At 39.8% G+C, this 21,761-nt stretch overlaps 1 protein-coding gene across 3 annotated transcripts in view; it reads left to right on the top strand.

The window, feature by feature from the left end:
• IQGAP2 (IQ motif containing GTPase activating protein 2) overlaps nt 1-21,761 on the top strand; it is a 113,675-nt gene that overhangs the window by 82,779 nt on the left and 9,135 nt on the right. For all 3 annotated transcript variants that reach the window (XM_086630062.1, XM_086630061.1, XM_086630063.1), the window contains exons 16-30: nt 3,280-3,441; nt 4,654-4,796; nt 5,800-5,970; nt 7,509-7,592; nt 8,265-8,336; nt 8,500-8,569; nt 8,882-9,090; nt 9,802-9,951; nt 10,734-10,897; nt 11,865-12,089; nt 12,694-12,834; nt 13,190-13,274; nt 14,871-15,103; nt 17,243-17,375; nt 20,783-20,885. In XM_086630062.1, the coding sequence (XP_086486188.1) occupies nt 3,280-3,441; nt 4,654-4,796; nt 5,800-5,970; nt 7,509-7,592; nt 8,265-8,336; nt 8,500-8,569; nt 8,882-9,090; nt 9,802-9,951; nt 10,734-10,897; nt 11,865-12,089; nt 12,694-12,834; nt 13,190-13,274; nt 14,871-15,103; nt 17,243-17,375; nt 20,783-20,885 (2,145 nt within the window). The remainder of the gene's footprint in view (nt 1-3,279; nt 3,442-4,653; nt 4,797-5,799; nt 5,971-7,508; nt 7,593-8,264; nt 8,337-8,499; nt 8,570-8,881; nt 9,091-9,801; nt 9,952-10,733; nt 10,898-11,864; nt 12,090-12,693; nt 12,835-13,189; nt 13,275-14,870; nt 15,104-17,242; nt 17,376-20,782; nt 20,886-21,761) is intronic.

Raw genomic sequence — 21,761 nt, 5'->3', positions numbered from 1 at the left:
TGTGCTCAGGAGTGCTGATACCTTCTTTTGTGGACAAAAATGGCTTCCCATCAATGCCACCCAGAGGCATGAGGAAACATTTGAGCACAGAGAAAGGAAGGAAACGCATATCTTATAAATGGATGTAGGTTAAAGCTAAAGGGTGACTTGCAAACATCCTCATTAGTGTCCACTGGTGTAAAAGCATTAAGAATATATCTCATAAATGGCTTGCAGAAATTAGCACAGCATTACTCACATACCAGTACCATACGATGTTGCTAAAGATAAGCCACTGCTCCATCTACTAGTTAGTTGTTGTAGTAAAATCTTTTCATTTAGTGTGTGGCACCATGTTTGTAGTAAATGCACAGCTTTTCATAATCGAGTGCGATCAGTATGTTTTAACAAGTTACTTGTGGAAATAACTGCTAATCTCCTGTACTCTGACCTCTGGATTGAAAGGAAGCAGTGTTAGCACAGCACATTCTTCAGAAGTGCTCTAAGATTTTGCAGCTGAAAACTCAGATTTAAAATTTCCCCATGGTACAGAACCTGATGCTTTCTATAACAAACACATCCTGTCTCAGGAAGTTAGCATGTTGTGTTCACGTAGTCTAAACTCAGTTCAGCTTGATCACAACTTGGAAATGAACTTTTGTTTTGATCTATCTCAGAGATGCTATTTTTGAAAGGCAAACAACTCCCCACTTCCCACTCCAAAATTTTTGCAACACAGTCAAAGATTTATTTTTGTTTCAGTCAGAACAAACTGTATTTTTGAGATTGCTGCAGTAATGGCAGTAAAATGAGCAGTAAAATAAGAGAAGGTACTGACAGCTGTACTGAAACTGCCTTGATCCCTTCCAAAGTAATTTTTACTCCTTATATAAATATTAAATACTACAGTACCAAAATTTTAAAAGGCTTTTACAAACTATCTTCCCTGTCAATAAAGGGTTCTATATTTTTTATCTTCGTTTAGGAAGACGTGTTCAGCAAACACTGGTGTGCTTCCTAACTCTTTGTGGTGTTTGCTGTGCAGTTTGCGTCATCTTACTTCACTTCTTGAATCATTTCAACCATTGTACTCCTTATCCAAATGGAAGACAAAAAGATATTGGCCATATATCGGCTGTATAGCCTTCAGGAATAGACACCAATACCGACCTTCAGTCTTACACAGGAAGAGTCCATCTGTCAAAGCAGGATCTGTCATGAGAGAGACCATGTTATAGGAAAAATCTGATCTTTGGCCCTGTTGAGAGTTCAGGCTTATCACACCAGACAGCTGCATCTTTGTATATCTTAGCTGTTTGAAGGGAGGGTGTGTGTGGAAAAGAACCCCTCACAGTGCTGACCTGTAACTGACATCCCAACTGCTGCAGGAGCAGACTGGAGCCCATGGTTCTGCAGCTGGGAATGGCTGCTTTAGCTCCCTTTAGATTATAATTTTACAAGGGCCACGTGACCCTTCTTTAGAGCAACAGCCATGGTATTAATTGTTAGCACTTCAATGTAAAGGAGTAATTTCTATTGAATTGTTGGTTTTCCTTACTAAATATTTTTCTTACCTTTTCCTTCTAAAACAGAGGAATAATTAGTTAAAAGATAAGAAAAAGCCAGGAATAAGGTAGCTACATGAACAACTGTTAGCTAGGTTGCGTGCTCTTTTTTTCTTCAGAAAAATAGCTTCCAGCACCTGTAACCGTAGGATGAAAATGAGGAAGAAAAAAACATTCAAATGCTGGTGACCAAACTGATGAGGCACATGGGACTGTGTATTGAGCCATGAGGGCCAGCAGCAGCAAGCTGGTAACGTGTGGCTTCCCAGTTTTTCTTGCTGCTTCACTGATGAGGCTGGATGCCTGGGAACCGTGATACCACAGCTGCGGTACAGAGTCATCTCCAGTCTTGTGAAGAAGCGTGTTTGTGCTTGGCACTGGTCTGTTTGTTTCAAAGCATAGAAGAATTGCAGGATGCTATCTGGTAGAAATCCAGACAGTGGTGGTGTGCTGTTGTGCTTTCACTTTGTTTCTCAGTTGGTTGCCAATATATTTGGAGATTGATCTGTTGCTGTCTAGCCAAAGGTACCCATTCCACCTCTGTCAAACTAACCACAATGAAAAGCTTGTTTCTCTTGCTGAATTGCCCTCCTGCCAGCTCAGTCTCACGCAGTGCCTCCTGTATTTAAGCTCCTGATACTGAGCACCTTCTGGGTCAGCTCTGGCTGGAAAAACTGTACAGGCAGCAAACTGAGCATCAGGAGGAACCTTTTTTGTATTGATCTGGATGTACACAAGAAAAGAAAAAGTGTCTGGTGTTGCAGTGTGAAGGACAGCTGTGGGATGTGAAGGTAGCCAGTCACTTAAGCCAGTATATAATGTGTATGTTCTAGCCATATACATCTATTCACTTGTTCCTCTGTGCATGGATCTTGAATTTAGATGAGAAGGAACACCATTAAAGACCAGAGCAGCGGTTTCTAAAGCAGCATATGCCTCCAGCACGTAAGGCACTTCGAAGTGCCATGTGCTGCGACATCCTGTCAGATGTGGTGGTATCAGCCCCTCCAGTGATGGTGGGACCTGCACAAAGCAAAGGACACTTAGAAAGCCCTGAATCAGAGTATGGGTAACGTCGTATAACCTCAAAGCTTGAACATACTTTACAGTATCACTCATGCCCTCGAAGCAAAAGCTGCATCTCTGGCATACTCAAGCACATGAACTTGCTGCATCAGCTCTAGAAGAGCTCCCAGGGGATAGGGACAAGGAGGGTCACTTCAGGATTGCAATTAGGACACTGTTAATGTTGCGAGACTTTGCTCAAGGCAATCAGTTTTTATTCTCATTTTGCAGAGTAAAACCGAAGGTTAAGGTTTACAGCTTGTAACCTGTTGACTTCATGCATCTCTAGAAGGCTCTCAAGTGATCTGCTTGATGGCCCATCTGTTAAGTCAGGCTGAGTGGGGGGTACCTACCCTCCTCAATCCCCACCCTGGTGTCATCTGGTGTGGCACTTGATGGGGTAGCAGCTGTGCTCTCAGACCACTCTCAGTTGTGTGGTGGCTGCATCCCAGCCTGGGCGAAGCGCATGCCTTCTGTCTAACAAGCTTGCTGTTCTCTGAAATACTTGTCCTTACAAGCACGAACAAGGCTGCAAATAAGTAAAGCACTGAATTGCTGAGTACATCATACTGTGACTTAGAAGTCCGTTATCATCAAGTTGTTGGAGGCTCAAGTTGCGGGCACATAGAGTATAAACCGCTTAATTTTATATGTCATTATTTTACTCTAGTGGCTGTTGGAACATCCATGATTAACAAGAGCTTGGAGAAAGGTGATTCACAGCCAATCCTGATGATACTGCAGTCCAAATTTGGATTACGAGTTGTTCCAGAGTGTGCTGAAACTTACTTCAGGAACCTCTCAGAAGCCAAGAAGCTGAAAACTAGAGAAGGTAAAACCCTTCTTGAATAGGACAGTTCTCCATATCATTGATGCAACTGGAAAATAGCACAGAAGCAGCTTACCTAATATCGCTGTAAACTGAAGAACAGTGTTGCTATTTTTTGAAAACTTTTGAGAAATATTTTATACTTGCCCAAGTGCTTTTTCTATGGTGCTGAACTTTGCACACATAATCTAGACCACAGTCCATGCTGGGAAACAAATCTAGCTATTTCCAGAGTCTGGCTAAGACTTTATAGAGTCTCAAACTAGCCTCTGGATGAATTTAGGGTAGCTTCTCTGTGACTGTCAACAAACTAGTCCATCCTCTCAGAAATTGACATTACTCCTAATTTTCTTTTTCCCTGTTAGCAGAGGCAGACAAGGGTTAGACTGCACACTTCAGCCTCAAGTTACTGTCAAAAGTCAGGCCGGGCTTTGCCAGAGTGTCCATGGCCTGTTTATGGTCCCTGTGAGTTGCCAGAGCAGCAAGCATCAGCAAAAGCTGAGGCTAGAGTCTATCCATAGCAAGACGATAAGATGTTATGTCATGTCAGAGCTGCGAGCTGGTCACAACTAATGCAGCCAGACTTAGCTAACAATTAAAAAAGAGAGTTACCGTCAGCGCAGTATACTTTCTTACAGTAGATGGGCATGTTTCATCCTGCAACATGAGTTTTGAGAGGGCATTTTGCACAACTGACCTTATCAACCTTACTTTGGGGCCTTTTGTCTATGAGGAAATGAGGCTATTCTTGCCTGTCAGGATACAGCTTTGTTTACCAAAGCACTAAAGAAGGCAATGATGTGGATGTAGGAAATGTCCGGTGTGAGCTAAGTGTCAATAAAGGCCAGCATTTGGCCAGAAAAGAGAAACATTTTTTTTATAAACACAGTTTCAGTTCCACTTATCTGAGTGATGATGGAAGACACAGCATACGTTGTTTCAGGGACAAGCACCAGCTTGTCATGTTGGGGTTTGGAGAAAGCAGCAGTGGATCCATGCTGATCTCATAGCTGTTTTATTCGGGAAGAATGATGTTGATCTACGTAACAAGGAAGTTTGCAAAATATCCTGTTATAAACTACTGCACTGTATATAGGGATTTTGCATGTCAAATGACCCTGTAGCGAATGTAGAGATGGGAAATGGGTAGGCAGAGCTGTAATTTATCAGTGTAACAGGGCACAAATGTGTACTAATGGTATGTATTGCCTTTAGATTCTAATGAAAGTCCATGGATTAAAATCATAATGAAAAACATGTATGATTACTATTACAATGTGGAAACGGAGGAAGGTACCTGTGTTGCCCCTGAAGGAGTTATACCAAAAACTTCATGGTTAAGTGGTGAAGAAATCCAGGTAGGTGGCTTAAACTTTTGCTTTTATTGGAAATTCAGAGCAAATATTTGAGATTGAGAGAGGTAGCAGGACAGGCAATATCAAGGCAAGAGACTGTGCTGGTTGAGACTGAAGATGATTTTAGTTCAGTACCTGCTTCTGACTATAGCAGTAACTGAAGTCTAAGCAGACAGTGATAGCACAGCCTCCTGTCTGATGTCTGACTATGATTCGGGGACTTTCTAACCAGAGGTTACAGCATTCCTTTTTATGGCCAACAGCAGACACCAACGGTAGGAAAGTCTGATTTCTTTCATATCCTTTCATATTTTTTGGACTTTGCATTGGCCTATGACAAGGAATTTCGTTATGTATTTGGGGGCAGCTGGAGGCACTGTTTTGTTTCAATTTAGTCGTTTGATAGCATTCTTGTATCTTCAAGTTCAGTAAGATGAGGATGATACCTAAACCCTCTAACTGTAGAAGCTTTGCTCTATTATGAACTATAACTTAAAACAAAGTAAAAAAATTGCACAGAAGCTTGTGTGATCTATTCTGATGCAGCCTATCTAGGTTATGGGTTTACTCTGCTGCACAAACAGCTGAAGCCACAGTGTAGGTCCTTCTGAAATTCTGACCGTAGCAATACTTGAATGTGCTTCTCTACAGAGACCTCTCTGATTCAGTGAGTGTTCAGAGATGTCTGCCTTCTACAAAAAAAAAGTGATTATTAGGAAAACGGAACTCTTCCTAAAGTATAAAAAAAACCTCTCTCAAAATAGCATATCTGTCCAGCTGATTAACTGAGGCTTGAAAGGAGTTCAGTTACCCTTCATATAAAATTCAGTGGTAGCAAAGTATCTCTTCCTTTATACCGATTAAAATCTAGGGGTAAATCAGAGAAGCTTGGATAGGATGAACATAAGCTGTACAGATGATGCAGAAAATACAGACCAAATTCCAAGATGGTTTTGGTTTGAGGCTTTTTGCTTTTAAACGACCTTTCTCCATGATCTCTTAACAGAGCATTGTTGGGCAAGTTACAGCAGATTACAATCGAGAGCAGCTGTGGCTCGCTAATGAAAATCTGATTGTTCAGCTGCAAGCCCGAGCAAAAGGATTCTTAGTCAGAAAAAATTATCAAGAGAGAAAAGCATACCTCCGAAACCAGGAACCGTCTGCCATCAAAATACAGGTATTGTACTAGAACAAGAAGGTAGCCTGGCTTGGGCAGCTTTCTGTATGTGACAAGTGATGTGGCTGATTCCTGTTGCTGATAAAATTCTTAAATAGGTCTGTCTCCCTGTCTTCATTGGCAGCAGTTCAAACTTCCACATCCACAAATATGTTATTGTCCTCACTGGAGTAATTGTTCTTTTAAATAGCAAATCTGTATCTTTAAAATAATGGATCATATCCACCTGCAGTCTGTTACTTCAGTGGAAGAAGCTCAGAATTACGTAGCCCTTTATTCTGAGGTGCTGAGGTTTTGCATGGTACACTGAACTATACACAGTACAAGACTGAAAGATATTTGTTGATTGTTGAAGCAAATATTCCTTGGTAAAGCATGACTTAAGAAACACATTCCTTTCTAGACTATCTCTACTTGGAAGTGGTTTGCCTCTGCTCCATGAAGTCATAGCTGGGTAGGGAGTGGCAGCTGCCCTGGTATTCTCAGGCTCTGACAGTGTTTCTTGGATGTCTTCAGTTTGCTGAACTCCGAAAGGAGTATAAAGGAAAATTTCTGCTGAGGGTGTGAACACTGACAAATGCATGCACACTGGTTTTAAATTGCGAAACATCATCCTCCTGTTAGAAGCAATTATTCCAGTCTTGAAAAAAAATCAACATCCCCCAAAATTATAGAAAATATATAACTGATTTTTTAATCTATAGTAACTTAATTCAACAATTATTGATGATAAATAACTTTATCACTAGTGGTTGTCATTTGGATTGGCTTTTTGCTTCTGGCATGATGCCTGAACGCAGTACAGGACTGTACTGTTCTTTGAGGAATACAAGGTCTATGAACAGATTCAAAAAATATGGAGAAATGTGGGTAAATAAATTTCTTCTCTGATGGTTTTCTATGGACATTAGAATAGAACTGGCTTGTGAAAAGACAACAAGTAGAGGACAAGGCTGATGTCACTGGTTGGATACAGATGAAAGGCAAAACATGGTAAAGGCAGTGAGAGTAGCTGTGTTATCCCATCACTGAGTTCCTTGCCAAGAGTTTGCTTCTGAGCTAGCAAAGGGACAGCCAAGTGAGGGAATTGGGAGGTTATTATCTGTGGTACAAGATGATCCTGAAAGACTCTGGAAGATCAGAGACTTGTGAAGGAGGCCAGGCCAAGAACAATGAGGGTCCTGCTAGATATGGGACAGCTCTTGGATATAATGGGCAAGAGCTAGACTTCCCTGTGTGGGATGAAGCCAGTGACTGGGATGCTGAAGGATGTGGGTATACTGGTGATAAGAGTAAGGATGGCTTCAGGGAAGGGAATGAAATGGCCTTGGACAACAAAGTGCTTGTGCTGAGATTGGCCAAAATTGACACGAAATGTATCAGGGCATCTTAAAAATATATCTTAATTATCCTTTTACCACAGTGGCAGTTATTCTCTACAAGATAAACACTGTTAATGATTTTAGTAAATATATGTAGATTTCAGTAAATATTAGTCTCTCATTAGTAATAATGGTCTCCTGCCTTTTGTAAAATAGGCTTTCTGGAAAGGATTCAAACAACGGAAAAGCTATGTTGACAGATTAAAGGTACTTCAAGGCAATGTTACTGCTATTGTTAAGGTAAGATCCTTCTAGGTTTTGGGGCCTGAGTATGCTTTATCCCTTGGCTTGGTGGTCCACCACCTGGGAATCGGAGACTAGGAACACAAACTGGAGGGACTTGTGCTCCAGAAATTTGCGTGGTGTTGAAAGTTCTTTAATTGACAGCTTAAGTAAATCACTTCTTGAAAGCTCCATGTTTGACTTCTGTCAGTCTTTGCTGAATGTGAGTGGCTCAAAATAGAGATTTCCTTACACTTCTCTTTCCATAATACTAAATTAGAAAATATTTGAGCTGACAATGTGTTTTCATTTCTTTAAAAGCTGTCAAATCTATCCGTCTGAAAAGTGTTCGCTTTTCTGAGATGCTAATGGGATACTAGGTCATAAGTAGATTGTAGATGAGATATTGATCTGCCTCTGAAGCAGACTGGTTTACAATTGAGAGCTGAGACTTGAAGGTAGAAATTACTTCCAAAGATAATGTTGCACATGGGTGGTAGAGCCTTGAACTCAAATTGCTCTTTTAGTCATGGTCACTGGAGCCCAGTAGTACAGTCATCCATGGTCCCAAGCATGTGAGAACTGCATGCCTGCAGAAGAGGATTGTCAGAAGCAAGCTTAAAACGCACACACACAAAATAGTTTGGGCAGTATCTATTAAGTTTTAATTTAATTTTATTTAATTTTCAGATTCAGTCATGGGTCAAAATGTGGCTAGCAAGGAGAGCTTACAGGAAACGGCTGCAATACTTCAAGGATCACGTAAGTCCTTTTTCTCCATTTTGAACATGAAGCATTAAAATAGGGTAATATGACTACAGGCAGTTTTTGGAATCTCAGGAAAGAGAGCACGTGTTCTGCAGTGTGTTTCTGAGCAGAAATGTGTCATAACTAGTTTCTTCTGCCTAATCTTGATTCCTTCCAGAATGATGAAATTGTGAAGATACAAGCATTTCTCAGAGCAAACAAAGCCAAGGAGGACTACAGAACACTAAGTAAGTGTTATGTTGTATATCTGGGGAGATGTATGTTACTGTATTCAGTCATTTTTTTAAAAAGCTTTCACCCAGGATTTCTCAGTCTCCTGCTCCCCTTCAAAAGCAGGTGCAAGTGTTTGTAAACCAATTGTTTTACAGCTGAAACTATTTTGGATAGCTCTGCTTACACAGTATGACATAAATATCACTCTAACTGGCCTAAACTTCTCTCTGGAGTTCCAAAATTTTCTGCACAGTGATCAGTTTTCTGAACTTTTAGGGAGTGTTCAGTATTATGTCAACTAACAAGCCTATTTACTTCAACTATAGTTGGTGCTGAAAATCCACCCTTGACTGTCCTGCGCAAATTTGCCTACCTCTTGGACCAAAGTGACTTAGACTTTCAAGAAGAACTAGAAGTAACAAGGCTAAGGGAAGAAGTGGTTACAAAAATTCGATCCAATCAACAGCTGGAGAAGGACTTGAACTTAATGGATATAAAGATTGGACTGCTGGTGAAAAACAGAATCACTCTTCAGGTCAGCAAGACTACCTTGGTAGCATGCACTGAGCCCTTCTGTGTGTTGAAGGAGCTCAGGATTGCACAATCACAGGGACCTCTGGAGGTCACCTGGTCCAACCCCTCTGCTCAAGCAGGGCCATCCAGAGCAGGTTGCCCAGGACCATGTCCAGGTGGCTTTTGAGTATCTCCAAGGGTGGAGACTCCACAACCTCTTGGAGAAACCTATGCCAGTGCTTGGTCACCCTCAATTGGTTAAAATACTTCTAGTAAATTAAACACAGTCTTTGTGAGTCTCAAGTAATCTTGTATTACCTTGTGGTAGAGCTTCTTCTGTTTTCCTGAGTGTTATGTCAGTTTGCTACTGACTGTCACTCATTTTGCTGCTGGTAGACCATAGTAATTGCTTGGCAGATTTTAAGCATCTTTCTGTGGTAGAATGGAAGTAGACTTCTGATTATATTTGAGAGCTTGGTCATTGTTAACTAAATGATGAATGAGTCTCTACATGAGATCAGGTTTCCCAGATGGTCATTGTTGGCAAGCCATACTGGTGATAAGATAAAGATGTTCAGAAGACTGGTTAGTGAATAGAGCAAGAAAATACACAAAGTCACTAACAAAGGCTCTTGGAGGAATATCATGTTTAACATGGTCAGGAGAATGTTAATTTTTCCAATTTGCCTTTTTTGTGAATATATAATCTAGATTTTTGGTCATCTGTCTGCAGGATGTGGTACTGCACAGTAAGAAACTTAACAAAAAGAGCAAAAGTCAGCTGGAAGAGATGATTATGATTGACAAACAAGGTATCAAAGGTTTGAGTAAAGAAAGAAGAAAAAAACTGGAAGCTTACCAACATTTATTCTACCTTTTACAAGTAAGTCTTAATGGAAAAATTAACATGGCAGAAAATTGATAAAGAAAAATTAGAAATGTGTTGCTTGCCTTTAGTGATTGAAAAAAGGCTATGAAAATATTTCCATAGTATGTAGACTGCAGCAAATATTATGATAAACTCCTTATATTTCCTGTAATTGAGAAAATCCTTGCAGTCTTTAAACTGTGCAAGAAATATCACTGATTTTTTTTTCAGAGAATAACTTCAACCTATATTGAAGCCAAAAAGGAATGTTTTCCTCCATATGTCTTTCAGTCCATGTAAATCACCGTCACTATTACTGTGCATTGTATGTGGTGGAAGGGAAGTTGTCTGCTATGCAGCTGACAGCATATAATGAATCTGTTCTTGTGCTCTTTTTATCTCATCTCATCTCACTGAAGTTTTTATGGAAGAATTTTACATCTTCCCAGGGCAGATGCCTTTTAACACTTAAATGGACTTGTAATATGCAGTGTCTTCTTCGTAGATAGCCATTGCCATTTGGTAGATTGTCATTGTCATCGGATACGTAGACCTAAAGCACAGAGGTACTGTTCAAAGACTGCAGATAAAATTCCCACTGGTGCTACTCACAGATACTTAATTGTGTAGTATTCAGTGTTTCTTATACATTAGGATTTGAAAAAAAAGTAAAACCAATGTTGAAAAGTGACATGGGAATCAACATAAACACTTTTGGTGTTAATGGAAATGTAGAGAACTGCCCGCAAGTGGGGGTAGCTTGTCCTGGACAATAGTATTTGTCGTTTGTTTTGTAGACTAATCCTACATATCTGGCGAAGCTGATTTTCCAGATGCCACAAAACAAATCAACCAAGTTTATGGATACAGTTATCTTCACTCTATACAACTATGCCTCCAACCAACGAGAAGAATATCTGCTTCTCAAACTCTTCAAAACTGCTCTAGAAGAGGAGATAAAGTATGTGCACTCACAAGAAGACTTTAGTTAATTTGTGCAGACAGTTCAATGAATACTTCATACCTAAAAGAATTTGATGGCTGATTTTTAAACTGCTGTAAAATTGCATACATATTTTTGTTACTAGAAAAATTTGTTTTCAGGGTAACGTACTTGTTAACTCAAGCTATTTCAGAAAAAATTCTTTCTATGGTGGACAGTAATTTTATATTAAAAAATTGCTTCAAAAAGATAAGACACTAGGCTTTCTTGCTTTTGTGTTTGAGTATTTAAGAGTGGAGAAATTCTTTTCTTTCTGTGTGTAAATGTATGTTCTGTAAGTGGAGAGTGGTGGCTTATCCTGAAACAATAAAATATTATTTTATGACCTTAATGGATATTTGCTGAACAGGTATTTGGGCCTGAATCAGGTGTGTGTATATATATATGTGTGTGTGTATATATATATATATACACACATATACAAGGACATGTAGTGATAGAACAAGGGGAAATGACTTCAAATTGAAAGAGGGCAGATTTCAATTAGATAGAAGGAAGAAATTTTTCACTCATAGGGTGGTGAGGTACTGAAACAGGTTGCTCAGAGAAGTTGTAGATGCCCCATCCCTGGAAGTGTTCAAGTCCAGGTTGGATGAGGCTTTGGGCAACCTGGTGTAGTGGAGGGTGTCCCTGCCATGGCAGGGGGTTTGGAACTAGATGATCTTTGAGGTCCCTTCCAAGCTAAACCTTTCTATGATTCTATATGTTAGCTGCCACTAAATATGCTATGTTCTAGGGACATTGTAATAACACAAGTCAAATTCAGGTAGCAGTTTCTATAATCTTGTTTTATATGAAAGCTTAAGGAATAGGCTGTATGAATATGTTTCTGCATAGCAATAGGTTAATTGTAAAAATGTGGGGTTTGAAAACATGGATAACTGCATATATGCCAGATCTGAGAACTCCTCTATTCTTGATACAGCTCTAAGGTAGATCAGATACAAGATATCGTTACTGGAAACCCAACTGTCATTAAGATGGTCGTCAGCTTCAATCGAGGTGCTCGTGGACAGAACACTTTGCGCCAGCTTCTGGCCCCAGTGGTGAAGGAGATCATGGAGGACAAGTCCCTCATAATCAACACTAGTCCTGTGGATGTGTACAAGTCGTGGGTAAACCAGTTAGAAATGCAGACCGGTGAGGCCAGGTGAGTGAGGCAGATGGACATGTTGTACCATTTAAATACTTGAGAGACCCCTCAGTTCTGGTCTCCCTTTCCTTCTCTGACAAAACACACTTGTGCCCATGCATCCCTTCCCCATCTTCCTGTAGCACAATGAGAGGAGATGTGCTTGAAAAACAGGTACTTTAACCTGTTCTGAACAACAAAAGGGATCACTTTCCTGGTCATGAACTTCAAAAATCTAGTACTTAATCTTTACAAGTGTAGTAGACTATGCTATGGAAGAATTTATAGCATTTTCCCAGGTTTTATAACAGCATGTTGGTAGTGTCCCAGGCTTTTGAGGAGCTATGCTGGGACTGTGATGCGGAGATGCATGTCTTAAATTAGGATTCCCTTTTTGTAATTAGGGGAAGGTATATGATGGCATGTACCACCTTTACTCTCCACCTAAACAAACTTCTCTCCAAGAAAGGGAACCTAATGCATTTGAGACTTGTTATTTAGCCAACTTCAACTGTATTTGCCTGCATTTTTTTCTGTTCACTGGTGGCCCTTATATAGCAAAAGAAAATGTATTTTGTTCTCAGATACATTTAGCCTGGTTTAATATCTGTTCACTTTGCAGCAAATTGCCATACGATGTAACCACAGAACAAGCATTAACGCACACAGAAGTTGTCAATAAACTGGAATCATCGATTCAGAGTTTGCGAACAGTAACTGACAAAGTTCTCACGTCCATATTCTCTTCTCTCAATATGATGCCGTAAGTGTTGAGTTAGGACTCTCCAAGCTGCAGTTCATGTGCACAGTGAAGCTTCGCTTGAAACTCAGCGATGGAGATCCTTTCAAATTACATGGCTTGTGATACGTTCCGCTCGAATTACTTCCCCAGTAGAGGGAGTGGTTTCTCCACTTGTCCTACTCTGCTTTAGCAGCCTCCTGTACTAGCAGACTCCTGTCTTTCTGTACTTGAAACTTTTTGTATTTTCCATCATCACCTTGTTTTTTGTTTTAAGTGGCCAGGGCAAAAGCCAGTAACTTGGCTGACTAGAATGATTGTTTCGTTTTTCATCTAAGTCTTTGCAATATTTTTTCCTTTTCATCTGTTCTACATGTAGTTATGGAATGAGATACATAGCCAAAGTTCTGAAGAGCTCGCTCCATGAGAAATTCCCGGATGCAACAGAAGATGAACTATTAAAGGTAGACTTCTGAGGGTAAACTGCCAGCAGCTTGTTCTTTTAATGCCAAAGGGGATTTTTATTGACACTAAACATTCTAAGGAACTGAGAACACCAGCATTTACTGAAGAGTTTTGCACTTGTTGGTTGCAAAGGAGTGATGGAAAGGGAGGAGAAGGGAACTCTGCTGCCACAACCTAGCTATCTTAATCTGAGAGCTCAGCAATTCTTATGGAACACAGTGCTCAACCTGTTTTGGATAGTAACTGTTCTTAGATGGTTGGAGTTTATCTGAATCATTCGGAGTTTTAGTTTAGTGCTATGGTCCTTACCACCAGCAGCTCTTTCATGGAGAACACTGTGGTGGTCTTTTCCCCGCACCTGAAGTTGTTAACAAATTAAAAAATAATGTATTTTTAAAATTGCGTTATTATAATTTAAATACAGTGAGGAAGGGCTCTAAAAATGAATTACAAGTAGATTATTATACTACACTTATTTAAGATGCTCATAAAAGTTGTAGTAATGACATTTGTGCAGACTGAAGAGAAAAGTGTGAGTGATAAGCATGGTACTGGCACACTGGCCATTGCTAACCTACTACAGCCATGACGTCACTTCAGAGGACTTAGGGAAATCTTTCCATGAGCCTTTCAGCCAGCTGAGAGACGGAGAACTCTCTCAAATTAGAACTATATGCACTTCAATAAAGGTGCTTTCATTACAGCTTGATGAAATGGTTCTAAAATTACAAGATATTAATTTCAGTAGGACTTCCTTATTATTCTTCAATGAAAAAATATATATCCTGGTGCCTAGAGGACTTCAAGCTCTTCAGCTGAAAAACTAGTTCTGCTATTATGTGTTTTAATAATGCATTGGAAATCCTTGAAAACAGAATTTATGGGGTACTTCTGTCCATTACTCCAGCAATACAGATTAAGGCATTGCTCAACTTATGGAAAAAAAAAAATAAGCAGCAAATGGAGCATAAGACACAGGACTGAAAGCCTTTAAATGTTTAATTTGGAAGTTCTGCAGATGACTACACATAAGCTGAGGCAAATTGCAGAAAGAAAAGTCCTGCCTGTTTCTGAGATCCGGAATGATTTGAAGCCACTATTTGGACAATATGAGTTACTATAATGTTATAGAAATTACAGTTTGGAAAATCTGTTCTCTAGTCTTTTAGGGCTGCATGTAGTCCTCATGAGGAACAACGGGTCCTTTGTCAATGAATGCATCAAATGCTGGCAGAAATCTGTAGCGCTTCAGAGAATGAGCCTCTGGAGCTGAACCTTGCAAAATCTAGAAGAAAGAAGAGTTGTATTTGTCTTTGTGTTCAATTCAATGCCTTGCAATAGCTGACCAAAAGCCAGCACCAAAATGAAATGTAATTGTAGAAGTCTGTAACTGATGTTCACAGAGGTGTTGTAAGAGGCACATCTTATACAAGGCCGCAGGCTCTTTCAGTTAGCTACATAGGTAACACGTATATCTTAACCGTTCTTCTAGCATTGGTTCCTGTGGTCTAATTCAGAAGTAGAAATGATTGTTCATATTTTGTAAAATGTAATTACGGTATGCAAAGGGAAGATCTCTTAATTTTTTCTTTTAGATTGTCGGCAACCTCCTGTACTACCGCTACATGAACCCTGCCATTGTTGCTCCTGATGGTTTTGATATAATTGATATGACAGCTGGGGGCCAGATACACCCCGACCAGAGGAGGAATCTAGGCTGTGTGGCAAAAGTCCTTCAGCATGCTGCTTCTAACAAACTCTTTGAAGGAGAGAGTGAACACCTATCATCTATGAACACTTACCTCTCTCAGACATACCAGAAGTTCAGGTATGCAAAGCCCTCACAAATACTTACACAATAAGAGTTCTCCTCTAGGATAAGCAAGGCAGGTGGACTCCTGGTTTATAGGAATTCCCTGCTCAGAGTTAAAAATGTTGAGTGATCTGCCATAGAGAAATTCTCACTGCTGAGGAAGTTGAAGCAGGAGTAATAGGTTATATTTCTGCTTGAGCATTACTTTGAGAACTGATCATCTCTGCTGGCTTGGTTGCAATAAGTTTTCCTTACTGCAAAAAACAGATTGTGAAAGTGGTGTGGAGTGATTTATTATCCAGCAGAAATAATGTGTTCTTTGGGTTGGGAGGACAACTGAATGTTTTGTCTGAGGAAAAAATTATTGGTAAGGATAAATTTGCATATTTTTTTTATTATTTCATCTTTGCCGAGAGATTCCACACAGATCTTATTCTTTCATCTTGCACAGTCATGGGAAATTGCATGTTTTGTTATGCTCTGGGACACAAGTTTTTTGAGATTATTTCCCATCTATTTGGGTGATTGCTATTATTAGCTTGAAGCGTCGTTGAGTCTTGTGACAAACTCACTTCCAGAATGTCTATCTTTAATGTCTGCCCTTCATGAAAGCAAATGCAGTGTTCATAAAATGGGTTTCCTTGAGAGATCGGCCATGAACACAAAGACACTTTGTCATTCTGTTTATTGAAGTATTTAAGGGCATGATGTAAGCATGAAGAAACAATAGGGTAGAAAGTGTTATAGCAAGAGTAACAAATGCTAATGAAAGAGAGAGCCTACTCTAGTTGGCCTTTTGATCACTACAAAAGGAAGAATCCCTCTTCTAATTAAGTTAACTTTATACGAAACTGAGTCTCTGGATGACTGCACGCTGTATTTTAGCTAAACCCTCCTTAGCAACGAATGGTGGCTGCTCTCAGCTGCCTGTTCCCCTTGTACTCACTCAGCAACTGCAATTGCAACACTAGTTATACTAAAAGCTAACAGTCCTGCTTAGATCTTTTATTGTACATTTATTGTTCAAGCCCTTCTTAAACCTTTGAGATAATAATCTTCCACAACCTTCCCTGTAGAAATGCTCAGAAGTTTGCTATCTAATCAGTTAAAATAGAGCTTCCTTTCATTTATTTGAAATTAGTATTTTCCTGCTAGTTTCATTGCATACTCCCTTGTGCCATTACTGTGAGATTTGGTAAATGAATCCTGCACCCATTTTCTGCAACACCACTGTAATTTTATATAACTTGATTGCATCCTTCAGCTTTTTGTCTCCAAACCAAGGAATCTCAGTCTTTTTTTTTTTTCCCCACCACCTTTCTAATACCAGCTTTAAAGGTCCTCTAAGCCTGAAACGTGCATCCTCCTCCTCCAGCCTGTGCAGGGCTTGCACAGCAAAGGCAGGACAGCTCCTGCAGCATCCCTGTAGGCCTCATCTAAAACCCTATCTCTACCAGCTGCTCCAGTTCACATCCTCTCACTGTTGGAAGAAAAAGTGGTCCTCTAAGAGGAGGACTTTGCTGTTTCTTGCTTGTCTGTTCTCATCTCTGAAGCTGTCAGTAGCTTGGAAAGACACCCATTGTCTTGGGAAGCAGGTCTCAGCTCTCCATGTACGTGCTAGTCATGTCAAAGTAACACTTCAACCATACTTTGCATTTTTTCCTCTTGAAATTCTTGCATTTATAAACAATACCACATTTTCTGTCATGTCAAGCAGCTCAGTTTCTGAGTAACAGCAATTTAAATGTTTGTAGGCTAAGTGGTAGTCCTGTGCACCTATTTCAAATAATTTCTTCTCAGAAGTGCCTTCATAAAATTGGAGAGTCTTTCTGCGGAAATGCTTTTGTAATTCTAGAGTGTTAAACACAGACTTCTCTGTGTTTAAAATTTACCAAGTTATCAATCTTTGTTGAATAAGGAGAAAAATATTTACCTTTAAAATGATCTTCCACCAGCTGTCCAGGAAAGGTGGAATGCTTCATCATTTGTATTGATGTGTAAGTGTCTTGCCTCCAAAAGGCAAACACTAAGTGTAGATTGCAGATTATAAAAGAAATAATGTATGTCAAAGACTTGGTTGTAGCTTTTTTGTACAGGCTAACTTAAGCGAGTTTATAGGGGACAGTTACTGAGGTCTGTCTTGTTTTCTCTTAGGAATTTTTTTCAAGCAGCATGTGATGTTCCTGAACCAGAGGAGAAGTTCAATATCGATGAGTACTCTGACATGGTGACCCTTAGCAAACCTGTCATATATATCTCCATTGAAGAAATTATCAACACTCATTCGGTAAGTCTATGAAGTACTAGTCAAGAGAATAGATTATGAAATACTTGCAACAAACTACTCTGGGGAAGGCTTACTATTCATTCTTCCTTTTGAAATAATTTCTTCAGTTCATCTCTGAAATGGTCTGAACTTGAGTATTTGTGGTGGGTTAGGCCGCTCCGGCAACTATACCCTACACAGTCCCCTCTCACCCTCCCCCACCCCACGGATGAGGGAGAGAATCAAAGAGGAAAAAGAGAAGAGACCCGAGGGTTGAGATAAAAACAATTTACTACTACCGCTACCAATATATGTATATACAGATATGTACAAGGATAAACATATGCAAAACGAGTGATGTACCGTGTAATTGCTCACCACCCCTTGACCAAGGCCCGTCTCGTTACGAAACTGCAATCCCGAAATAGATAAAACTCGACACCGCGATCCCAAATGAACGGGAGGCCCCGAGACAGAGAGCGAGAGAGAGAAAACACTCTGAGAGCTCGAAAGTGAGAGTCCCGGAAGGGCAAAAGCCCTTCTTTCCGGCTGACCCTCACTCTTACACTGGGCATGACGCTGCATGATATGGAATACTAATTGGCCAGTTTGGCCCTCAATCTTAAGTTCAGGTACAAATCGTAAGGAGAGTCGTGGACTCCCTGTCCCGGCCATGCTCCCCCCTTATCCTGTTGTGCTCCTGCACACTGGCAAGAACACGGCAGCTGAAAAGTCCTTGAGACCTCAGTGCCAACTATAAACATCAGTGCGTTGTCAGCATTCTTCTCAGAGCCAGCCTCTGAGTAAAACCAAAACACGGAGCTCTTCCAGCTGCTAAAAAGAAGAGCTAACCCGGTCCCAGCTAAAACCAGGACAGTATTAGATTTCATTTTTCATAGAAGACTGCTTCCTTGTAAAAGCATTGTCTTGAATGACTATTAGAATGTAACGTTTTCTTATGGGAGGGAAGAACATTTTTTTTCTCATCTAGTGTGACATTTCTACTTATTTATACTTACAAATACCTTCCTGTCTTGGCTAAGAAAGTGACACCAATTTGAAGGAGCTACTCTGACTCTGAGAATAGAGGAAAATTCAGTGTATTTTGTGACTGTAGCACTCTGTCATGTGTTTTGTTGGAAGCAAATGCAAATATCTGATTTAGAAGGACTGAAGCCATGGCATCCTGCCAGTTATTTATCATGGGTAAAGAACAGATTAACTGCAGTCTGCAGAATAAGTCATTAGGGTGTCAGTTAAATGTCTACCACATGGTCCTCCTAAAGCTGGGATATTACTATCTGTTTCCTGACTTGCAAACTGTCCCCTGCCCTCTCCCCACACACACACAAAAAGCCCCTGAAAACCCAGCACCACACCAAAAAGCACACAAACCCCACAAAGAACCTCCCAAAAATATTGTCAGATACACTACGGAAAAGGTAGAATATCCAACTTCCAGTACACCACATCACAAGTTAGCTTCATCCAAGTGAAATCTAATAGCCTAGTCTGCTAAAAACATATCTACTGGATCATGTTTGTGCTTATTCTTTCTTTTATTTTTTTTAAGGCATAGACTTATGCCTGCATGTTTCTGATCAGTGGTTATATCTTAGCCAAATGTTCCCTTCAGTGGGCCTGTTGTATGTCCAATACGTTATTAGATTCTAATGTGACGAAGTATTACTACACAATTTTGTTAGCTGATAAAATACTCTACAAAATATGAAGTAATTTAATGAAAGTAATTGTCAAACAAAGGAGGTCAAGGAGGTGGTGTCTTTTGATAACATGACTATATGCACTTGTCCACCTAGAGGAAGTGAGCAATTGGGTCTGAAGACTGTACATTATCCGTGTGCAGTATGTTACCAGGTGATTGTCCTTGTCCCGTGCCACCTCTTCCACCAAACCTCCTCTGAGAGCCTGAGCCTTCATCCGAGTTGTCTTCTCCCACCCTGCAAGCATAAATTAAACTTTCCATTCTGGTCATACAACTCAAAAAATTTAGTTTGAATAACAGGAGATGCATAAACATTTTTTTCTGTTGACGTCTCTCCAGCTCAGCTTCAGAAAAAATTCTCAAAGCTGCCCTCTGTCATCATCTCCCATGGCACTTGCCTAAGCTCAATTTTCATTACACACCTCTGTAGGATGTAGCTGGAACAAGGGATCTGTTGGATTCAGCAGCTTTGTTTTTTGGTGCTTCCCCATGTACCTCTTGCCTTCGCCCCAAAGAATTTGTCCCGTGAATATCTTTTTCATTCCATGCTTGTATAGCATCAAGCATGGTGGAGCTTTTATCAGTACACACAGTGTTTCTCAACAGTTCTCACAATATCGCAGTCAACATTACGTAGAGTGTGGGATAGCTGCTGCTCTTAAGAGAAACTTGTTTTAAACAATTTAATGCTTATGGGCTTATAACACACACTTCTGCCTTGTAAGTACAACTGAAAAGCCTTTCTTTTCTGGTCATAGGCTTTTTAGTTGTCAGTAAGTTTCTAGTAATCAGTAACTTTTGGCTAACTATAACTTGCAGTGTTTAAAATACTTAGAATCACAGAATGCTTTGACTATTGTGCATGCTTTGCTGTAGCTAAATTTCAGTGAAGCTTGGTGGCACCATGTGTTTCCACCAGTTCTCTAAGTAAGGTATATTGCTTCTGTGGGGAATGAAGTGTTGAATGTAGCAGTCACTAATGCTGCTGGCTTTATCTAACTCAGCATGAGACTACTTTTCCCACAGATAGCGAGAGCCTGTCTTCAAGAAGATTTTACTGCCCTGTTCATGCTTTTCTTTAACCTGGCTTACCAGTATTTTTGTGGCTTAAGAGTTTTGGGAACTTGCCTAGGTGCAATGGAAGTTACTGTGAATGTGCCCAGATATCTCCTGCGACTTCTAAGTCTGTTGGAAATTGTGCAGCATAGCTGGTTTCTCACTTATCTTTCAGGAATAACTATACTTTTTATCACCAATGCTATTGTAACCTACTGGACTGGATGTACAGAAAATAGGTATCTTTCTATGGACCATCAACCCTGTCTTCATTCCTTTGTGTGCTTAGTTCAGGATGCAGCACTAAAATGCTCTGCTTGGGATTATCACCTTTTACTCTGTAATACTTTGTTAGTCCTAAAGGCAAACTTTAAACTTTGGCTCAGCTGTGATGTTCACTCCAGAGACTGTTGTCGGTGCAGCGCAGCAAGCTGTCTTAAAGCAAGAGCAATTCTAAATGTGCAGTCCAGAACTGATCATGCTCTCCTCTCTTGGGTCCTCCATAGTCCTGATCACTTTAGGTCTGTGGTTTTCAACATTTAATCTCCAGATTTATTTACAAGTATAAAGACACTAGGAATGTGTTTGGGTTTTTGTTTGAGGTGGTTTTTTTTCAGGTGATGACTTCATTTACATTTGTTTATAGCTACTGTTAGAACACCAGGATGCCATTGCCACTGAGCCGAATGACCTGCTGAATGAATTGCTGGAAGGGCTGGGACCTGTTCCTGATGTAGAGTCTTTCCTTGGTACGCTGTTCTGCGTCTTTATGGTTAACTTCACTCTAGGGGCAGAATTAAACAGGTGCTTGATTTAAATACTCTTGTGTCTCTCATAGTGACAGCTTCATCATTTACTATAGAAGAAGATTCAACTATAAGGAGAGATGTTACAAAAAGTGTTCAGAAAAGAATTCTAACTGCAATGTTCACTGTAAAGATTAATGATGTGATTCAAAATCCAAACATTAATAATGTTTTGAGCAGAATGATCTAGTTGTGCTCAAATTGCACAGAAAACAAGTGATTTTTAATATCTTCATCTTAAGATTCGCTAGTGTTAGCTAGAAACTTACAAAAAGTGCACAGAGAATTCTTAAAACAGCCATTTTTTGTTTTGGCACTTAATTATCCAAATAAAAACAAAGTTACAATTATGCAAATTTATTAGAAAGTTATAGGAAGTAAATGCGACCAATTTGCTTTAATTGTAGTATGATGTGAACTGTTTAGAAAGAGCTATGATGTCATGGACAATACCAGCTTCCAGGTGAATGGCCTGTTGACATAGCTACTACTCCGTTTTTCACTATCACTGCACGTTAAGACAAAGGATGTTAAATTGTTTGTATTCTTCTTTATAAAGAAGACATGTAAGTCTCTTGCACATCAGTAGCTTGAAAAGCAAGAATTGGTGGCATTGCCAAAATATTCTAACTGGGCTTATAAATAGCTGGCTTATGGTTTTGATTGTTCAATGTCCAAAAAAAGACTGCTTCTAAATGGTAGGAGTGGGTGTGCTATTTAATAAACTCAGTATTTCTGATAATTTACAGTGATTTATCTAGGGTCTTGTTCATTTCATGTATTGCATCATGGGAAACTTGGCAAACTTGAAGTAAAAGA

The sequence above is a fragment of the Tauraco erythrolophus genome, chromosome Z (assembly GCF_009769465.1).
Source record: "Tauraco erythrolophus isolate bTauEry1 chromosome Z, bTauEry1.pri, whole genome shotgun sequence".
In the NCBI taxonomy this organism is placed as follows: Eukaryota; Metazoa; Chordata; class Aves; order Musophagiformes; family Musophagidae; genus Tauraco; species Tauraco erythrolophus.
Note: the sequence above shows the minus strand (reverse complement) of the source record. Positions and strands in the feature narration are given on the sequence as shown.